This window comes from Lucilia sericata, unplaced genomic scaffold (genome assembly GCF_015586225.1).
Source record: "Lucilia sericata isolate MDLA Ls3-8-SP2 unplaced genomic scaffold, ASM1558622v1 Contig000394F_arrow, whole genome shotgun sequence".
NCBI lineage: Eukaryota > Metazoa > Arthropoda > Insecta > Diptera > Calliphoridae > Lucilia > Lucilia sericata.
In genome coordinates this window covers 83,355-102,104 of record NW_023994412.1, presented here as the reverse complement: position 1 = coordinate 102,104, position 18,750 = coordinate 83,355, and the positions used below count along the sequence as shown (strand labels likewise).

The window sequence follows — 18,750 nt, the reverse complement described above, 5'->3', positions numbered from 1 at the left end:
AATTGAAAAAAAAAACGTTCAAATAAAACTTAATTTTCTAAAGGGGATATTAAGGCCTAAAAGGTTTTAGTTATGTTGATTGAAACATATTTAGTTAGAGTTAAAAAATAGGTTCTTATTTATTTTCAGAATAGAAGCTTTAAAGCTTTAAGCCAAAAATTACCTGACTTAGGTAAAATTTTTCATTAAACATGTAAGTAACAACAAAACTACCTAATCTGCCATATGACCCATTTTTAGCTTTACTTGTAGCTTATATTTTCCTGCTAATTTTTTGCATTAGTTTCGTTTACGTTTGTTAAAATTCCTTTTTATTAAAATTGTTATTACTACCACTATTGAACTTAAATCTGAGCTTAATATAACATTCATAAAACTATGATTACTTTTTAAAGAGGACAAATAAAGTGCACACATATACCTATCAATATACATATTTATGTATGTATATGGCAACACACTTCCCCCCAAAACTCACTCATATTTGTAAATATTTTGCAATGAATCTACAGTGAGAGAGAAAGCAGAGAAAAAAAAATCATTTTGTAATTACTTCTTCAATGATGTGGAACAGTCAAGAACAATTTTTTTTTATTCTGTTTTGGTAGTTTTGAGCTTTATTTCGAAACTATTGTTTTATGAGTTTGTTTTAAACGTATAAATATACTGGTGGGTTTTCGGAATGTTTATGCATTAAATATGAGAATGAGTAGTAGTAAGTATAAGTAGAAATTGCAAATAGCTAAAGATTCATTTAGCAGAGAAACCCTACAAATAATGGCACAACTATAAATATCGGGAGCAGAGGACAAGGATGTAAAGTATAGGTCTTTAAACATAGTTTTTTTTTTTTGTAGCCAGTCAGCAGGAAAAAACTGCATGCAAATATTTAATATGGAAATACAGCAGAAGAAAAAAATAGTAAAGTTTTTTTTTATATGGAAATTAAGCAAAAAAAATGGAACTATTTTCGTAATTGAAATGCAATTAAAAAAACTGTATATATAGTCCTCGACTATGGGTAAAGTAACGTTCTTTTTCCCAAATACATTTACAGCCATAACAAGCTCATGCTCTGGCTGCCAGTTACCATCATTTGTTTCCATGTCTGTTATGTTGAGAACATATTTTTAATGAATTACATTTCTTAAGGGTGTTAGAAAAGTAAACGAAGTTTCAATGAACATGTATGGGAAACAAAAACAAAAAAAAATACGAACAGAACTAAGAAAAAAAAAAATTTTGTACAGAAATCCTTTTTTCAAAATTAAATTCATATTGCTAGTAAATGTATGAAAAACAGCTAAAAAGTAGTTTTCCATTGAAAGAAAATTCTTTGTTAAACAAATCAAGTATACGCAAATAAAACATGTTTTATGGTAGATTAAACATTAGTTACAAATTAATTTGCTAAACATTAAGTTTAGCTCTTAATTAAATTAAAAGCTATATGTTAAACGAAGTAAATAGCAGATGGTAGTAGCAGGAAGGGAGAAATTAAAAATTTAGTAGAACCAATTTTGTATGGAAATTTGTTTTATAAACCTTTGACAAATGTATATGATTTAGGCCCTAGATCATAGATGACACCATAGTGAATAGAAAAGTCCTGAAAGAAGTATTAAAGACTAGTCTATACAGACTAATAACTTGTTTAGTCCATAGAGTAAACCACTGACTACTCAGTAGACTGGTCCCTAGAATATTCAATATATATTTTTTCTATGATCTAGGGCCTTGTTCATAAACATTTATCAAAGGTTTATAGAACAAATTTTGTATGGAAATTAGTTTTATAAGCCTTTGATAAATGTATATTAATAAGGCCCTAGATCATAGATGACACCATAGTGAATAAAAAAGTCCTTAAATATGTATTAAAGACTAGTCTATACAGTAGTCAATAGAATCGTCAATAGTCTAATCCATAGACAAGTAAATAGAGTAAACCACAGACTACTCAATAGCAGGCATGATTACACAAAGTAATTAATTACAAGATCAATTACAATTATGTACTTGTAATGTGTAATTTAACAATAACCAATTACTATTACTTGTAATTGTAATTGAAGTTTTTCCAGTTACAATTACTTGTAATGTGAAAATGACCAATAACCAATTACAATTATTTGTAATTGAAGTTTTGCCAATTACAATTACTTGTAATTGTAATTTTCAGTTAAAAATACTTTAGGTGTTATTAATTACAAAGAACATGTAATTATAAGGAACAAAATTCACAATTACAAGTAATTGTTATTGAAAATTCTTCAATTACAATTACAAGTAATTGTAATTGGCAAAACTTCAATTACAATTACAAATAATTGTAATTGAGCAAACTTCAATTACAATTACAAATAATTTTAATTGGCAAAACTTCAATTGCAATTACATGTAATTGTAATTGGTAATGCTTCAATTAAAATTATTTCAATTGTAGTTGTAATTGAAAATATAGTCATTACCCCCCAAGCATGCTCAATAGACTAGTCCATAGAATATTCAATATACACATTTTTTCATAGTTTAGGGACTAGAACTAGTTTGTAAATAACCTAGTCAATGAACTAACATGTAATATAACGCATTGCCGATTCGCTAGTCTGTTATAGAGACTATTCTATATACCCTTTACTGAATAAGACTATGTATAGAATATATTTCCATAAACTGTATGGACGAGTCTAATGTATTGACTATTCAAATAACTAGTGTAGGAACTGTTCTATGAAAAAGTCTATTGATTATTCTGTGGGTTGGTCTACTGATACATCGATGGATTACTGTATAGTCTATTATATTGACCAGTGTATGAACTTAACTATTACCTAGTTTATTGAATAATGAGGGAATATTGGCTATTGAATGGGCTAGTATATAGTCTAGTCTTTGGATTTGTGTCTAAGGTCTGTTCTATTGACTATGGAATAACCTGATGAACAAGTCCGTGACTTCTACCTAGTCTATAGACTACTTTCACCAAGTTTATAATTAAAAATTTTGGAAATATTAAAAAAATTCATCAGAAATACGTCAAATAGTTTGGTATTTGGTTTCAGTAGAATTGTAAGAGTTGCATACTTTTAGGGGCCCTTACCAATATGTATGAATAGTATTTTTACGCTGTTGTTATTGCTACTGCAATTATGTAAATATTATCTTTAACAACTCACAAAAAAAAAAACACACATACAACCGAGTGTGTCGTGTTAAATCAACATTAAATATTGTCATATTTTCTTAATAAAACAACAACATAACACCTAGTTGTTATTGCAAGTATGTATGTTTGTGTGTGTGAAAGCGTTTTTCTCTTATTTTTTCAATATATTTTTTTATATCAGAATGTTGACGTATGCCTACTGAACAAATTGAAAATAAATTTTATTTATATATATGACATACAAACACATACAGATTTACATGTAAACAGATAAATACAATAAACAATATGTTAACTTTCTCATGTATAGATGTAATATAACAGCAACAACAACAACATTACATAATATTATAAATGTTTGTTGATACACAGTGTTACATACTGTCATATATTCATACCGTCAGATACTATAAATATTTATGTTTGACTGTTGGGTTGTCTGTCGTTCTGTATAGACAGACACCCAGCTGTAGATGAGTTTTAACATTAATCTTTTAATATTTTTTCCTAGATTCATTTTTTTCTTTTTTTTTTTTTTGTATTTAAGGTTTTTATTAAATTATTTGTATAAGGTTTTATCTCTGTATGAGTGTAAGTATGAGTTTTTTAAATATAATTGCTTTGACACCATAAACTTATGACAAACACATTTTACAGATTCAAACAGTAGAGTGAAGGAAAAAAATATATAAAAATTGCCTATAAATATGCTTGTATATTGGTAAACAATTTCATTCACATTCAATTGAATTCAATATTTGCAATATTGTATTAAAACGATGATAATCAGGCATTCATGCTTACACATACAACAAGCATTTATTTATACATTTTAGTCCTGGCCAAATACACACACACACATTTGCAAAACATTGGCAGTCATGTTGTGTTAAATACCAATTATTAACTCTCACTCTTATACGCACTCATTACAAATTTAATCGGATACGTACTCATTTACTCACATACCAACAAACAAGGCAAATTATTGTATTTGTATGGGTATTGTAACGGAATTGTAAACGATAGCCTTTAGGCAAAAAAAAGTTCAACAAAAAAAAAAAAACATACCAAAAATAATAATATAAAAATAACATGCATGTTGTTATTTTTTCGCTTTTTGTTTATATTTGTAACAATTGTTGTTTGCTGTAGTAGTAATAATGTATTTACAATAAATGGAATTTTTAATTAATACAGCGTGTGATTATTTTCATACAACATTTGCATTAAATGTTTTAAATGTTTTCTCTTATTTTGTGTTTTTTTTTTTCATTTTTTTTTGTAAAAAAGGCCACTCAGAGGGTGTGTGGTTATCATAGATAGAGTGAGTGTCAGGTGGTGAACAGGTAGTTTTACTCATACATTATAATCATTTATTTTTATTATTTATTATTATTTTTCATATTATATACACATTTTTGTATTTTTTTTTAATTGCCCCTATGAATATGCAGTAATGTATACAATTTTATTTAAATATTTTAGTTTTTCATTAAAGTTATATGTAAAGTAAAATAAAACAGAAATGTGAACTTAAATGATGTGCTACGATATTAATATAGAATTAGTCCAAAAATTTATTAGTGTCTAAAAGCATGCTAATTTTTTATATAAAAAAAAATCTTGGAATATTCGCGAAAAATTATTTGAATTAAATTTTATAAACATTTTCTATGAGATTTCACAAATCATTCTTATTTTACACTCAATATGTGAAAAGTATAACATTTTTAAGCGCTTAAAGTTATGCTACTTCTAGTATAGCAAAACTAAAATCCGGGAATATTCACGAAAATAATGAAAACTTATATTTGTTTGTATATTTCCAAAGAAATTTTGAAACAAAAGCATTTTTTTTTGTTAAAGTTATCATAAATAACTTTAAAACCTTTCAAATGTCACCAAATTTTTTTCACTTTTATTAATAATAAAATTGAATTACAATATTATGAATGAGAATGACAATTCAACCAGCGAACGGTAAATAAAGTATTTGGTCAATTGAACACTCAAACATACATATTTATTTACACATATACATACATATTCATATGTAATTTAATTTATTTTGTTTATAATACAAAAACAGTTAATATAAATGTAGTTGTTGTTGTTCTTGTTGTTTTTTCATGTATTTATTTAATATTATTGTTTTATTAATTTACAGTAATTTATCAATGGACTAATATTTGCAACAGATCATCGCATACGCATTGAGGCTGTTAAAAATAACAAATATATTGTATTGCAAAATATTGTCTGTGGCAAGAGGACAAATTAAAATGTGTTCACACTTAAGTGTACAAATAATAGGACTTAATTGACGCCATTTAATAGGCTATATTAAATGTGCTCTTAAAACAATATACAAAAGGGCATATGGCAGGAAAAATGATATATGAATTTTATTTTATATTTTAGTTAAATTTTAATTGTTTTTAAAAATATAAATAACTTTGTCTATATAATATAATTGCAAATAAATTGTAATTGAATATAAAAAGTATAGTTTACTTTTAGGCTTTTTTTCCAAACAAATAGATAACTTTGCTAACATTATTGAAATTGAAATTGCATGAATAACTAGAACAATTAAACAAGTCGGTCATGGCCGACCATATGATACCCTACACCAATGATTATTTTAAAGAGGTTGATTATATTTTTAATAATATTTAGTTCCATTTTTACCTCAATTCAGAAATATTTTAACAATTTGTTGACAATAGAGCGATTTTCTATAAAGACTTATATAAAACTAAGTTTTGCCGATTTGTGAAGTGATAAAAGAACATTTACCATCATTATGAGCTCAAAAGCCCTATTCTGGGGGTACGGTATGGGTTGGAGGGTATACGAAATAATGGACCGACGGACGAAAGGATAGACGGACAGAAAATGATTCTGAGCCGATTGATATACTTTAAGTTGGGTGTAGGACCAATATTTTTGAATGTTACAAACATCAGCACAAACGTATAATACCCTCCCCATATAGTGGGGTAGGGTATAATAATCTTTGCTGGTGTGTGTTTAAACAATTGACTAAATGTATTTGGTTTGTTACAAGAGTAAATGTCACCTAGAATGAACAAACATTGAATATAACACTAGAAGTCGGAACATAAACAAACAACCGCCAAGACCACCAAAACCTTTAACACAAACAGCAACACCTTATGCCCATAGATATAAACAAAAAGTTTTGCAAACAAACATAAGCGTAGCATACTAAAAGGGGCAATGAAAATCAAAATCTTTTAATTATTAAAACTTAAATATTTAGAAATTTCTTAAAATTTTCTTTTGTTTGTTTAAAATTCTCTAACATTTTCCAAATCATCTTAATCATATTTTATCCTTCTACAAAAATTCCTTTGCAGTTTTTGAAATTTATTCTTTCTTGTTACGTTTTATTGTGCTGTCATCACAAATTTGCCATTCAATTTATTCCAAAATGTCGAGTGAACACATAAAATGGAATTTTAAAGCTCCCAATATTCAACGACAAATTCCCAACAGATACTTCTATGGTGTTATTATTGTTTAGATACATTTGTTCATATCTGTATGAGAATGTTCGAGTTTGTTCGAATTTGTATGACTGTTGTTACACAATGGCCAAACGTTTTTATGTCATTAAGTTGAAATTTGTTGCATGTCATAGGATGTTTTCACTAGTTTTAGTTGTTAGTTTTACTCGTTTTTTTGAAGTGACATTAAACATTTTAACGAGGGTAGTGATTACGAGAAAATTAGAAACGAAGGGAAAGATTCTCTTAAACTAAGAGTTAGTATTAGAATTTATCTAATAGGTCAGTTATACGACTTTTGTGTTTGTTTCTATCCTTCTAGGGTTATTACTTGGGTTATGGACAATATCTTTCAATATCTTAAATCTTTAAAGTATGAAAATCTGCTTAAGATCTAGAACACTTCCCTTTTTTGACACCAACCCTCGTTATTAAACATTGTCTCCTCCTTCCTAGTTTTATTAGATATTGTAATGTTTAAGTTTTTTTTTAAAGTTGGTTTGATATTTTTCGCAGTAGTTTTCAAAGAAACCCAAAACTAACGACAACAACCAGCAAAAAAAAAAAAAAGTCGTAATCATCATCATTGTATAAAAGCAACACATGTTGCCTGTTCTTATAGAGAACAAGGATACAAGTAAATGTGTTTCTATATGTTTGAATGTAAAGGGAATCTAAAGCTGAAAATACACAAATAACAATTGACTGTTGCTTTCCATTGTATTTTATGAACGTACTACATATGACCATGAACAAGAACAACAACAAGTAAGGGGAAGAGGATGTTAAAAGAAACTATGGAATGAGTAGTAAAAGTGGCTTTGAAGTTGAATTGAATGAGCTAAAAGGTGGATTTGCTTAGTTGCATGTTATAAATGGTTGTAGTAGTAGTAGTATGTGTGTGTATCTGTGTGTCTATAAGTGTATTAACAAAAAAATAAACATATTGACCATAAACACAATACAACACTGCTTTTTTTCCCTCTTTTGCAAATTTGTTGGGTTTTCATGACGAAAAAATGTATAGTATAAAAAAAGGGGCTACTTTTTTTTTACCAAAGTTTTCGTTTTATTGGTTTAACATGTAGTTGGGAAGTGTATACGAAATTCATTGATATTTTTTGTTGTTATTATTGTTGTGTATTATTTTCAAATAGTATTGTTGAAAAGTTTTTTTTTTTTGAACAACAATGGCTGAGAGTTGTGGGTAGGATACAGGTGTTGTCGTAAGAGTTTTTTTGTAGCAAAAAATTTATATACATTTACTTTTATTTGTACAATTGGCTATTGTTGTTTTGTTATATATTTGACAACAATAAAAGTAATAAAAACTAATAAAAATCATACAATTTTAGAATCAAAAGCTATGTAGTAGCCTTATTTGCTAATTTGTAGGCCTTTTGACAAAAGGTTAAAAAAAGCTAAAAACTAATTAGTGCTGGTAAATGAAATACATAATTTACTTTTAATGCTAATTTTAGCTGGTTTTGTTTACAACAAAGTGTTTAAAGTTGTTAGAGAAAATGTTAAAGGAATATAATAAAGCCTGCAGCCAAATTGAAACCAACTTACTGTTTGATAATCCAACAACAGAACAAAAAAACATACAACATTGTTACCGCCATTATCAAAGTTATCAGCAGCCCCCCGCCAGTAACAATTGTAACAACCTTTCAATTTCCAGGTTTTGTGTTGTTGATTTTTTCTGCCAACAACCAAACCAAGCTACGGATGGTTAGATGAAGCCCCAATATTGAACACAACATGGTAAAAATTGTGGCAAGGGTGGGGTAGCTAAAGCTAAACCAACACACGAGGAAATACAAAAAATATATATGTATATAACTGTAGTTTGTTGCTTTTTAATTAATAGAAAAGTCCTTTGTAAAGTAATAAATAAATATTATGTTTTTGTGGTTACAAATACTTTGCAACAACGACAATCTCTCGCACATACACGCCTGAACAGACTGAAAAATATTGTAACAACCAAATCCATCGAGGCAAGCAATAGCATATACTCTTCATCTATTACTACGACAGTTTGAATATTGAAGGACTTGCAAAGTGTTTGGTAGTAGGGGGATAAAAAGGAAATAAGTGAAAATTTTTACCTTTATAAACATGATTATTAACAAACGTACAATACGTATAGAGAGCAGTGAATGTCTGTTTGTATGCATGTATAGAGATGTGATTGTAATCCCAGAAACTCAAACAAAAACATAAAAGTAGAGTACTATATGGTTACATTGTAAGCCAAAGACCATCACCATATAATAGGTAAAATTAAAAACTAGTCAGTGGTTAGTGTGGAACTACTACACTTAGAAAAAAAGTGTAGTTGATTAAAAAAAATATTTTAAATTAATTATTTTTATTCATTTTTATAGAAAAATTATAATTTTTAATAAATACCAGGTAATCAATGATAAAACAAGTAAGAAATTATAGTCGGGCGAGGCCGACCATATAATACCCTACACCTGTTACAAAATTAAAATGTGATATATATGCTTTTTGTCGAGATACGAGTATATTAAACATAATTATGAACTTAAGAGCCTTATTCGGGGGGTTCAGTTGTATGGGGGCTAGGTGAAATAATGGACCGATGTTAACCATTTTTAACAAGCTTCGTCTCCGATACCATAGAAGATCGTGTGCCAAATTTCATTGAATTATCTTCAAAATTGAGTCCTGTAGTTTGATTACAAGGTTTACAAGCCCTATTCGGAGGTTCAGTTGTATGGGGGCTAGGTGAAATAATGGACCGATCTTAACCATTTCCAATAGGCTTCGTGACAATAGAAGATCATGTACCAAATTTCATTGAATTATCTTCAAAATTGCGACCTGTAGTTGGATTACAAGAAGGACAGAAGGACGGACATAGCTACATCGACTCAGAAAATGATTCTAAGCCGATTGGTATTTAAGGTGGGTGTAGGACCAATATTATTGTGCGTTACAAACGTCAACACAAACCCAATATACCCTCTCCACTATAGTGGTGTAGGGTATAATGAGAACTGTGTATAAAAAGTATAGTCTATTTTTAGGCTAACATAAATATTTTAATAACACTGGTCAAACTTTAAGTTATGATATTTCGAAAAAGATAGGAGATATCGCCTAGTAATTTTAATTAGGTCTTTAGAATAGTAAATTTTTATCTCTGAGTTTCAACTTTTTTAAAATTTTGTTGGCCGGTGTAATAAAGGTCAAAAAGGCACAAAGTATATAAAATTAAAAATTTCCTTAGAAATGGTTTAAACATATAAAACAATTAAAACCTTTATCCATTAATTTAATGATTATTTGCTTTTATGAAACAACAAATTAGCCCCATTTAAAGGTATTTTATTTAACAACAAAAAATGCAAAGAATAATTATAAATGTCCTTAATATTACAAAACTTATAAATATTGCAATAATAAACAAATATTTTGTTTGTACAGTAAAAGGAAAAAAATAATAATAAAAAATACCAAACAGTCCGTAATTGAAAAAAAATAATTATTATGAAATGTTTTTATAAACAAAAACGGGGGAAAAAATTAAAATATTTTTGTTAAAGGTTTTTAGCAATGAACATAAAGGTCCTTAGGGTTTGAGACAGGTAGGAGAGTGTTGATTGTTTTTAGCCATACAACATAATAAATGAATGAATGGATACTTGTGGCTATTACAACGGTTGGTGGCGGCTAGTGGTTGTTGCTGCGTTATGACAACAAAGCATACCACCTGATGGTTTGTAAAATTGTTAGCGGGTTGGGCTTTACGGTTTTTTTCTACCATAACTGTATTGGTATTTTCAATAATAAATATTTATTGAACAGCAAAAATATTTTAGGCTCTCAAAAGTATGCTTTAGTGTGGTTTACACTAACAAGTGTACACACATGTATACAATTTAGTATGTTAGAGTGTTGTGGCAAATATGCTTGTGTTGGGGGGATGGGGGGAGGTGTGGTAAGAGAGAAATAGTTGTAGTTATGGTGTTTACAAAAACGTTAAAAGAATTCAAATTAAATTGTCTAAAATTGTGCATGTTATTGTGGTTATAACGCGGTAGTTGGTTTTATTATTACGCTGTTGCTGCTGCAGTAGATTATATCAATGATATTTTGGTGTTTCTATTTTTTTGTTTGTTTATTAAAGGTTTTTTTGTCATCATATTGGCTGACCAGAGCATCATATTGGCATTTGCTTTTGTATTTAGAAATTTTATTAAATATTACGCATATTTACTAATATGTATGTGTATAAGTACTACTAATGTGTGTGTGTATTGTTTAAATGGTAAAAACATTTTTGTGGCTAAAGATTTTAAGCTTTATTTAGCTGTTTTTTTTAGAAAATTTGGTTAAAATGAAAAAAATATACATATTGATGTTATTAATATAACTCAAATCAGAACTAATATGCTAATTTACAGCATACTTTCAGGAGGCTGTAAAATATAATTACCTAAAGATAATTTTTCATCATAAACTACTAGCAGAGTGTAGGAAAATACTAATTTTATGATGTTTTTATTCTTATTGCAATTATTGTAATAAAACTTTATATAACTGACATTTTAATTAATTTATGACTTTAAATTTTTTTTTATTTTATTTAGAACTTTTGTTAAAAAAATCACTCACAACTTAAACTTCATATTTATTTAATCGACATATTTATAAATTTAATTTTAATTAATTTATGTTGTTTTTAATTTCTTTTTTAGTTTTATAAAAAATATCTCTACGCCTGAAAACTAATATGCAAAATGCATAAAAATGTGTTTAAAAGCTTTTTTTCCATAGAAAGAGAGTAAATAGGGAGAGAGTAATTAATTAAGATTAACTACTTGCAACTGAAATAATATTTATAGAAGAACTTGTTACTTTGGGTAGGAGGACAGTAAACACTTCTAATTTCAATCGTTTACTAAGTAAGTATTAAGGATGCTTGCTCAATGATGACGAATTCAGAACAATTGTACTTTTCAGTTCTTTTTGATAACGATATTACTGTAGTACTTTTACGACTTATTAAGTATAAAATAGTCAATAGGTATGATAATAGACTAGGCCTACATATAATAGCCCACAATAGACCAGTGCATATACAAGTTTATTAGTCAATAGTCTAGTAGATTAACTAATCAATAGACTAATCCAGAAACTAGGACATTTTCTAGTCTATAGACTAAACTAGTCTGTAGACTAGTCCATAGATAAGTCGAAAAGCTAGTCTTCAGATTAGTCTATGGCTAAATGATAAAGTCCTTATACAAGTCAATAGCATAGTCAATAAACTAATCCCTAGTCCATTGATTCAATGGGGGCTTTACGAAATAATGGACAGATATTAACCTTTTTCAATAGGCTTGGGTCAAAAGAAGAGTATGTGTAGAGTAAACGCAAGGTTTACGTGGACACACAGACGGACGTAGCTAAATCGACTCATAAAGTGATTCTGAGCCGATTGCTATACTTTAAGGTTGGTGTAGGAACAATATTTTTGGGTATTACAAACATCAACACAGAAGCATAATACTCTTCCCATTATTGTGTTGTAGGGTATAACTATATGTATAAAATACTTTTTTTTACTTTAATATGACTAAGTTTTCATATAAAATGCAATTAATCCCTTTCACATTTCTTTTCGTATAATTTTATTTCTACATTATATCTTCAACAGCTAGACTGTTAATCTATTTTACAGCCTTAATAAAGTACATATAGAAAAACTTTATAAATTTAATACTTTTTAAAACTTTTTCATAAAATCTCAAATACTGTTGCTCCTTTATAAGTATTATTTAACATGATTTTTATCTCTTCTTATAAAATTTTTCTGAGAAAAAAAAAAAAAAAAACAAAAAAAAACCTATAAGCTCTTTACAAAATCTCCTAGAAACAACAAAAAATTACTTGTTTCATAAATTTTGTTAAAAAGAAAAATAAATAAAAAATTATATATATTATAAACCTATTTAATTGCTATAAATGTTTTTAGTTTCGTTTACACACAAACATTATGCTCATTATTATTACACTCCTCATTGAAAAAGGCAACGAGAGCAACATAACAGAAAATTGTGTAAAAAAAATATAAAACATGAAAATAAAATATAAAAATTCATTTTTGTACTTACCAACTCCACCCAGTACGGTGCTTGAGTCCAATTTGGCTTTCTTTGTGGCTAAATCCTGATTATTATTGTCCGAAGCGGGCGCCATAACTGCTGCTTGACTTAAAAGTTCGTCGCTACCACGCTGCATCATAGCCAAAATCAACATCAACAACATCATATGAAAAGAGAACAACAAGATAACAACAAAATACAAGTTAGTATTAAAATAATAATAATAAATATAATAAATATTTGTTATTTACACTCTCAAACACATACACACTTATACACACACTCACACTTTGTCTTGGTTATATACTTTAGAAAATAGAAAAAAGTTCTTGTTTTTTCCTTCTTATGTATTTTATTATTTTCTTGTACTTAATATAAATTATGAACAGATTTTCTAAGCTAATAATTGTAACAACAACATTTTTTTTTCTCTCGTATATAAAAAGAGATTAAGGACATAAACAACAACATTTCTTTTTTATAATAATCAAGTATTAAATAGAATAAAACACAAAAAAATCTAGAGTGTAAGAATAAAAAGAAAAAAAAAAAAACAAACAACATAAAAATGTAATTAAATATAAATTTTTCGTTGTACAAAAAACTGGATGAGACTGGATTTTATTTTTATTTATTTAAGCTGAAAATAAATATTAAGCTAAGAGGACAATATAAATTAAAGTTGTTTTATTTGAAATTTATTTGTGTTTCTTTAAAAAGTAAGCAAAGAAAGTATAGCATATTTGAAGGCTGCAAAAAATATTTCAATAATTTTTTTCCATTTATGTTGAATTTTGATAATAAAAAGTATGGTCTACTTTAAGGCTTATTTTCTATAGATTTTAAAGCTTAAGAAATGAAGTATATATTTCGAAAATTATGTTTTATAAAAGTGCCTAATTTTAGGCTTAATTTAAAATACATGGAAATTGACTACTTTTAGGTTTAATTTTCAAAATTACCGATTTTCTTCTAAGTTTATTGTCACATTTTTGGTTTTCCAGTGCTGCTAACAGGCCTTTTGTTAATAAGCCATCAAAAGACATTTTTAGTATTTGTTTTTATTATTATTTTTATAGCAACTTAAATGTTTTCATTGTAATAACTTAACAGTTGATTACAGCACAAAACAAGCAAAAGAATTGCTGCTAAATTTTTTTCCCAAATAAAACTTACAATAACAAGTTGAAAATGTATTGGCAGGCGTGGCCGGTCATATGATAACCTACACCAGTTATGAGTATATATAAAATCTGTATTGTTTTTAATAATAAAGCATTTATGTTGAATTTTTACTTAATTTCGATATATTTTTGATGAAAAAATTGATTTTCTGATGGAGGCTATTTGACATAGAACTTAAATTTCATTGAAATACACGTGTTTATAAGGGAATTAACGACGTTCAAGCATTTTCAGAGGGGAACTTTACAAGCGGGCCTGAGTTAAATAAGGCCCGCTCATTACGAAATTTTGCGTTATCATTTATGCTTGTATAAAACGTAGTTGTGCCTATTTTTGTAGGGATATTAGTATATTTGGCATAATTATGAGCTCCAAATTCCAATTTAGGGGATCCGGTTATATGGGGGCTAGGTGAAATAATGAACCGGTATCAACCAAAATCAGTAGGGTTCGTCCTTGGGTAAAAAGTAATGTTATCTTCAAAATTGCGTAGTTTGATTACAATGTTTACATAGACAGACGGACGGACATGGTTTAATCGACTCAGAAAATGATTCTGAGCCGATTGGTATACTTAAATAGGACCATTAATTCTATGCGTTACAAACAACAGCACAAATCTAATATACACTCCACACTAAAGTGGTGTAGGGTATGAAAAGTTGTTTGTTTCTAACTTTATAACGAAATAATATACATACATAATAATTATGTATGTAGTTAAATTAACTAGCTAGAAACCATCAAAAAATAGCAATACCAACAAAATTATAATTGTTAGAAGTTCTATTACGACACACAAAAGTAACTAACATTATATTTAGTTAAACTAATGAACTAATTACAAGAACAAAATGACAAGGAGTAAGTCTACTTTAGTTGGCAAATAAAGTTGTTGTGATTTTTTGGTTGAATGAATAAAATAAAGTAAAAATGTCGCTAAAAGTTTTTTTTTTTTGCTTAACAGTTCCTTAAAGTATACTACACTTTATTATTAAGAATAGTAATAAAAGTATTACAAGTTAATAATGTTAAAAGAAAGTTAAGGGGAATTGTATAAATTCTTTTTGAGTTGCTATGATTTTATTTAATCTCTATTAAATGATTAAAATTTAAAAAATTGTTAATTTAGTTTTTTTTAACAGCCAGACATTAAATTAAATTTTTCATATAAATTTTTCAACAGATTTTTACTATTTTATTTAATGAGTCCAGCCAAATGACCCATTTACTTGAACAAATAAACAAACACACACATTTTTTAATATTTACTCTATACAACATGCAAACCATATTCTTTTTTTAATGTTAAACCATACATACAATATGTATTTCAAACCATATACATAAATATTCAACCTAAAAGTAGGCAACATATTATGAATAGCTTTGATTACAAATGTAAAATGTAACAGAGAAAACAAAATAGAAAAATATAAACCATAGCAAAAAAAAAAAAAGTGAGAAAAAACAACAAGAAAACCTAGAGAAAAAAAGCAGTAAGATGAATGAAGAATCATTAAAACTGAAAAATGTGGCAAGTAAATGTGGGCCCATAAGTAAAAATAGAGAAATGAGTGAATGAACGTTCAAATAAATGAATATAAGTATGTTTGCTTGTTTATATGTGTATGTGATAGTAACCCACATCTAGGTACAAGTACCTTTACACATACATACATTTATTAATATGTATACGTACATATGTAGGTATGTTTGTTTATATGTTTGTATTTTACTTAAAGTAGACCTTGTTTTTATTTTCATATATTTTGTTTTCTACTGCTGTTTATGTTTTTTTCCTAGACTTATCAAATATTTAACATACTTTTAGGCGTATTAAATATATATTTTTCTTCTTGTTATTTTTTGGGTGCTTATTTTAAAAGGTTTTTGCTTTAAAACATTATTAAATGACCTTCTTAACATATGTATGTGTGTGGGGGTGGAGTGGAGGGAGGATGACAAAATGTTAAGAAAGATTTAACAGAAGCTTGACATATGCTTTTTGTTTTTTATAATTAGTAGAGACACTTGTTATTATTGTTAAGGTTTTATTGTAGTATACACATTTTATATAGTTTTTAACATTTTATTAATTTTTTTACACATTTTTTGGTAATTGAATTTCAGTAGTATAGTGCTTTAAATGTTATGCCTTGTTAAAATATGAAGCCTACTTTTGGTTGTTACTTGATGTACTTTTTTTCTTAAATTTTTTCTAACAACTTATTAAAGTAGTGTTGTGTTTAAAAAGATATAAAAATTAAACCTTAATGGACAAATTAATACATAAAAGAGCTAAATAGCAAAAATATATTAAAATTACAAAGTTTTCTTAAACGTTTTTTATAGCCTAGTTTAAGGATTAGTTATTAAAAATACAGCTATGTTTCGATCTTATAACACAATAAAGTATTGCTTACTTTCAGGCTATTTTATTAAAATTCGTTATTTTACAAAATATGTTGCCTACTTTCAGGCTACTTAGAAACTTTACCTTATTATTTTATACCTTTTATATCATGGAAACTTTTTGTTCCCAGAAAAGAAAGCTAAGGGTTAAATATACCCCTTAAATATTTGTCCAAGTTTAAGAATTACTTAAAAACCTTTATTCTTGTTGGCTTACTTGAGTTAAGAAAAAAGAAACGTGAATACTTGAGGCTACCAACATCTTCAACCAAATTTTGTGTGTCACTTATTAACAAGAAGCTAATTTTTCAAGCGGAAATTAACATAATACTGGCGGCTTTCTACTTCTATTTTTTTTAATGACAAGTTAATTAATTTCCTTAATAAGGAGAAAAAAGTGCTAAAAAACAAGGCCATAAATTTAATATAAAATAAAACTTAAGCCTTAAGACAAAAGAACAAGGACATCAACACATTTTCTTAAAAAAAAATATATATATAAATCTATTAAACCCAGCAGAGATAAAATCATAACTGACCTTTTTTCTGGGAAAAAAGTTAAATTTAGCTAAGTTTTTGTTGTTGCTATAAAGCGTGTAAAAAAGAAAATAATTATTTTAAAAGTTAAAAATCACTACCAATAACAACAACCCCTCCATGTAAATTATAAATTACATTTATTAAAAATACCTTATACGCTGTGTGTTTTTTCCAAGGGGTGGTTTAATGGTTTGTTGATTTAAGATCTAGTCAATTTGATAAAAAAATAAATAACATAAAGTGAAATTATTATTAATTCAATAGTATAAAATGAATTGTTGAAAAACATCAGCTTACTTAGCTTAAAATAAAAATCAACCTTTATTTTTTCCAAAAGAAAAACAAAAAAACATAAAAAAAATATTAAAACGCCCCCTAAAATTATGCTATGACTATTATGAAAAACCAATAAATGTTTATCAAGCAACATGTGGTATCATTAAATCAACACCACAAATAAACCCACCCATAAAAAATAATATAAACAACAACAACAATGTTAAAAGTATTACAAATATTGTAGCTGTTGAATCCATCTATGTTTTTGTTGTAGTTGTTTACTTAATGTTTGTGTCTACAACATATATTTAAATAAATCAATTATTTGAAAAATATAACGTTTAAACTGTCGGATTTTATAAAAAATTTTATAAAACCAAATTTGTGTGTTGTATTTGTTAAATGTTGATTTGTGTGTTTTGATTTTGAATGGAATTAAAGAGTTCCCAGCAGTTTTAAAAAAACTCAAAGTATCCTTTTTAGATTGTATTGCTTTGAATTTGTTAGCAAAGATGAAGACAAATCGTTAACCTGGTACACTAAATCAATCATTAGACAAGAATATGGGTACCTTTAAATGGTAGATAAGAGCTCTAGTTCTTTATAGACACCAAGATCTGCAGGTTTTTTTTATTGGAGTCGGTGCTGTGTGTAATTGTTTACAACAAATAAGTAATCGTCTATATAAAATAGATTATCTAGTACATGTGGCAGCTAAATTGTTGAAAAATAAAAAATATACAAAAATATTTTTTGTGTAATTTTGTTAATAAAGTTAAAAGTTATAGCATACTGCAGTAGTTTAGAAAAGGGAAAATTTTTTAATGAAATAAACTTAAATGTTTTAAATGTTGCTAGGCAGATAGAAGCATGAATTAGATGTTTTATAAATTTGGAAAAATTTGCCAACAATCTGTCAGAACGACGGACACTTTTAGAAGCCTTCGATCAATATTTTGAAATATTTTGTTGGTAGTTAGAAACAAACAAATAAATTCTTCTGCAAAAAGGCTGAAAATGTTAAAATTAAAAATTATTGCATACTTTCAGGCAAATTTAGTTTAATTTCAAATTTTATCTAAATAAAAGACTACTTCTAGACATTATTTTTGCAGAAAACTATTGCCTACTTTATGGTGAATTTTTATTTGAATATATTTTAAAAACCTTAAACTACTTTTTAATCAAAAACTCTTTTATCCTTGAATATTTAATTGTTTGTTCCATTTTTGCCCACTTTATTCCGGTTTGGTTTTTACTTTAATATTTAATGTAATTTTTACTTAATCTTTGTAATGTGTATATGTAAAAAGCTGATGGAAGTAGTGTGGTTTGGTGGCAGCAACAGTAAAAGTAGTTGTACTTAATTTTAATAATACCGGAAAAGTAATCCTTACAATCTTCTTTTGTTTCCTTTTTCTTGTGCATTTAACATGCATTGTGTAAATAAAGACAGGAAGGCGAAGGACACAAAACAAAA

At 27.3% G+C, this 18,750-nt stretch overlaps 1 protein-coding gene across 5 annotated transcripts in view; it reads right to left on the bottom strand.

Annotated features, from left to right (window-relative positions):
• LOC119604447 (polypyrimidine tract-binding protein 1) overlaps positions 1–18,750 on the bottom strand; it is a 158,926-nt gene that overhangs the window by 58,336 nt on the left and 81,840 nt on the right. For all 5 annotated transcript variants that reach the window (XM_037957049.1, XM_037957050.1, XM_037957052.1 and 2 more), the window contains one exon: positions 12,861–12,981. In XM_037957049.1, coding sequence (XP_037812977.1) covers positions 12,861–12,981 — 121 coding nt within the window. The remainder of the gene's footprint in view (positions 1–12,860; positions 12,982–18,750) is intronic.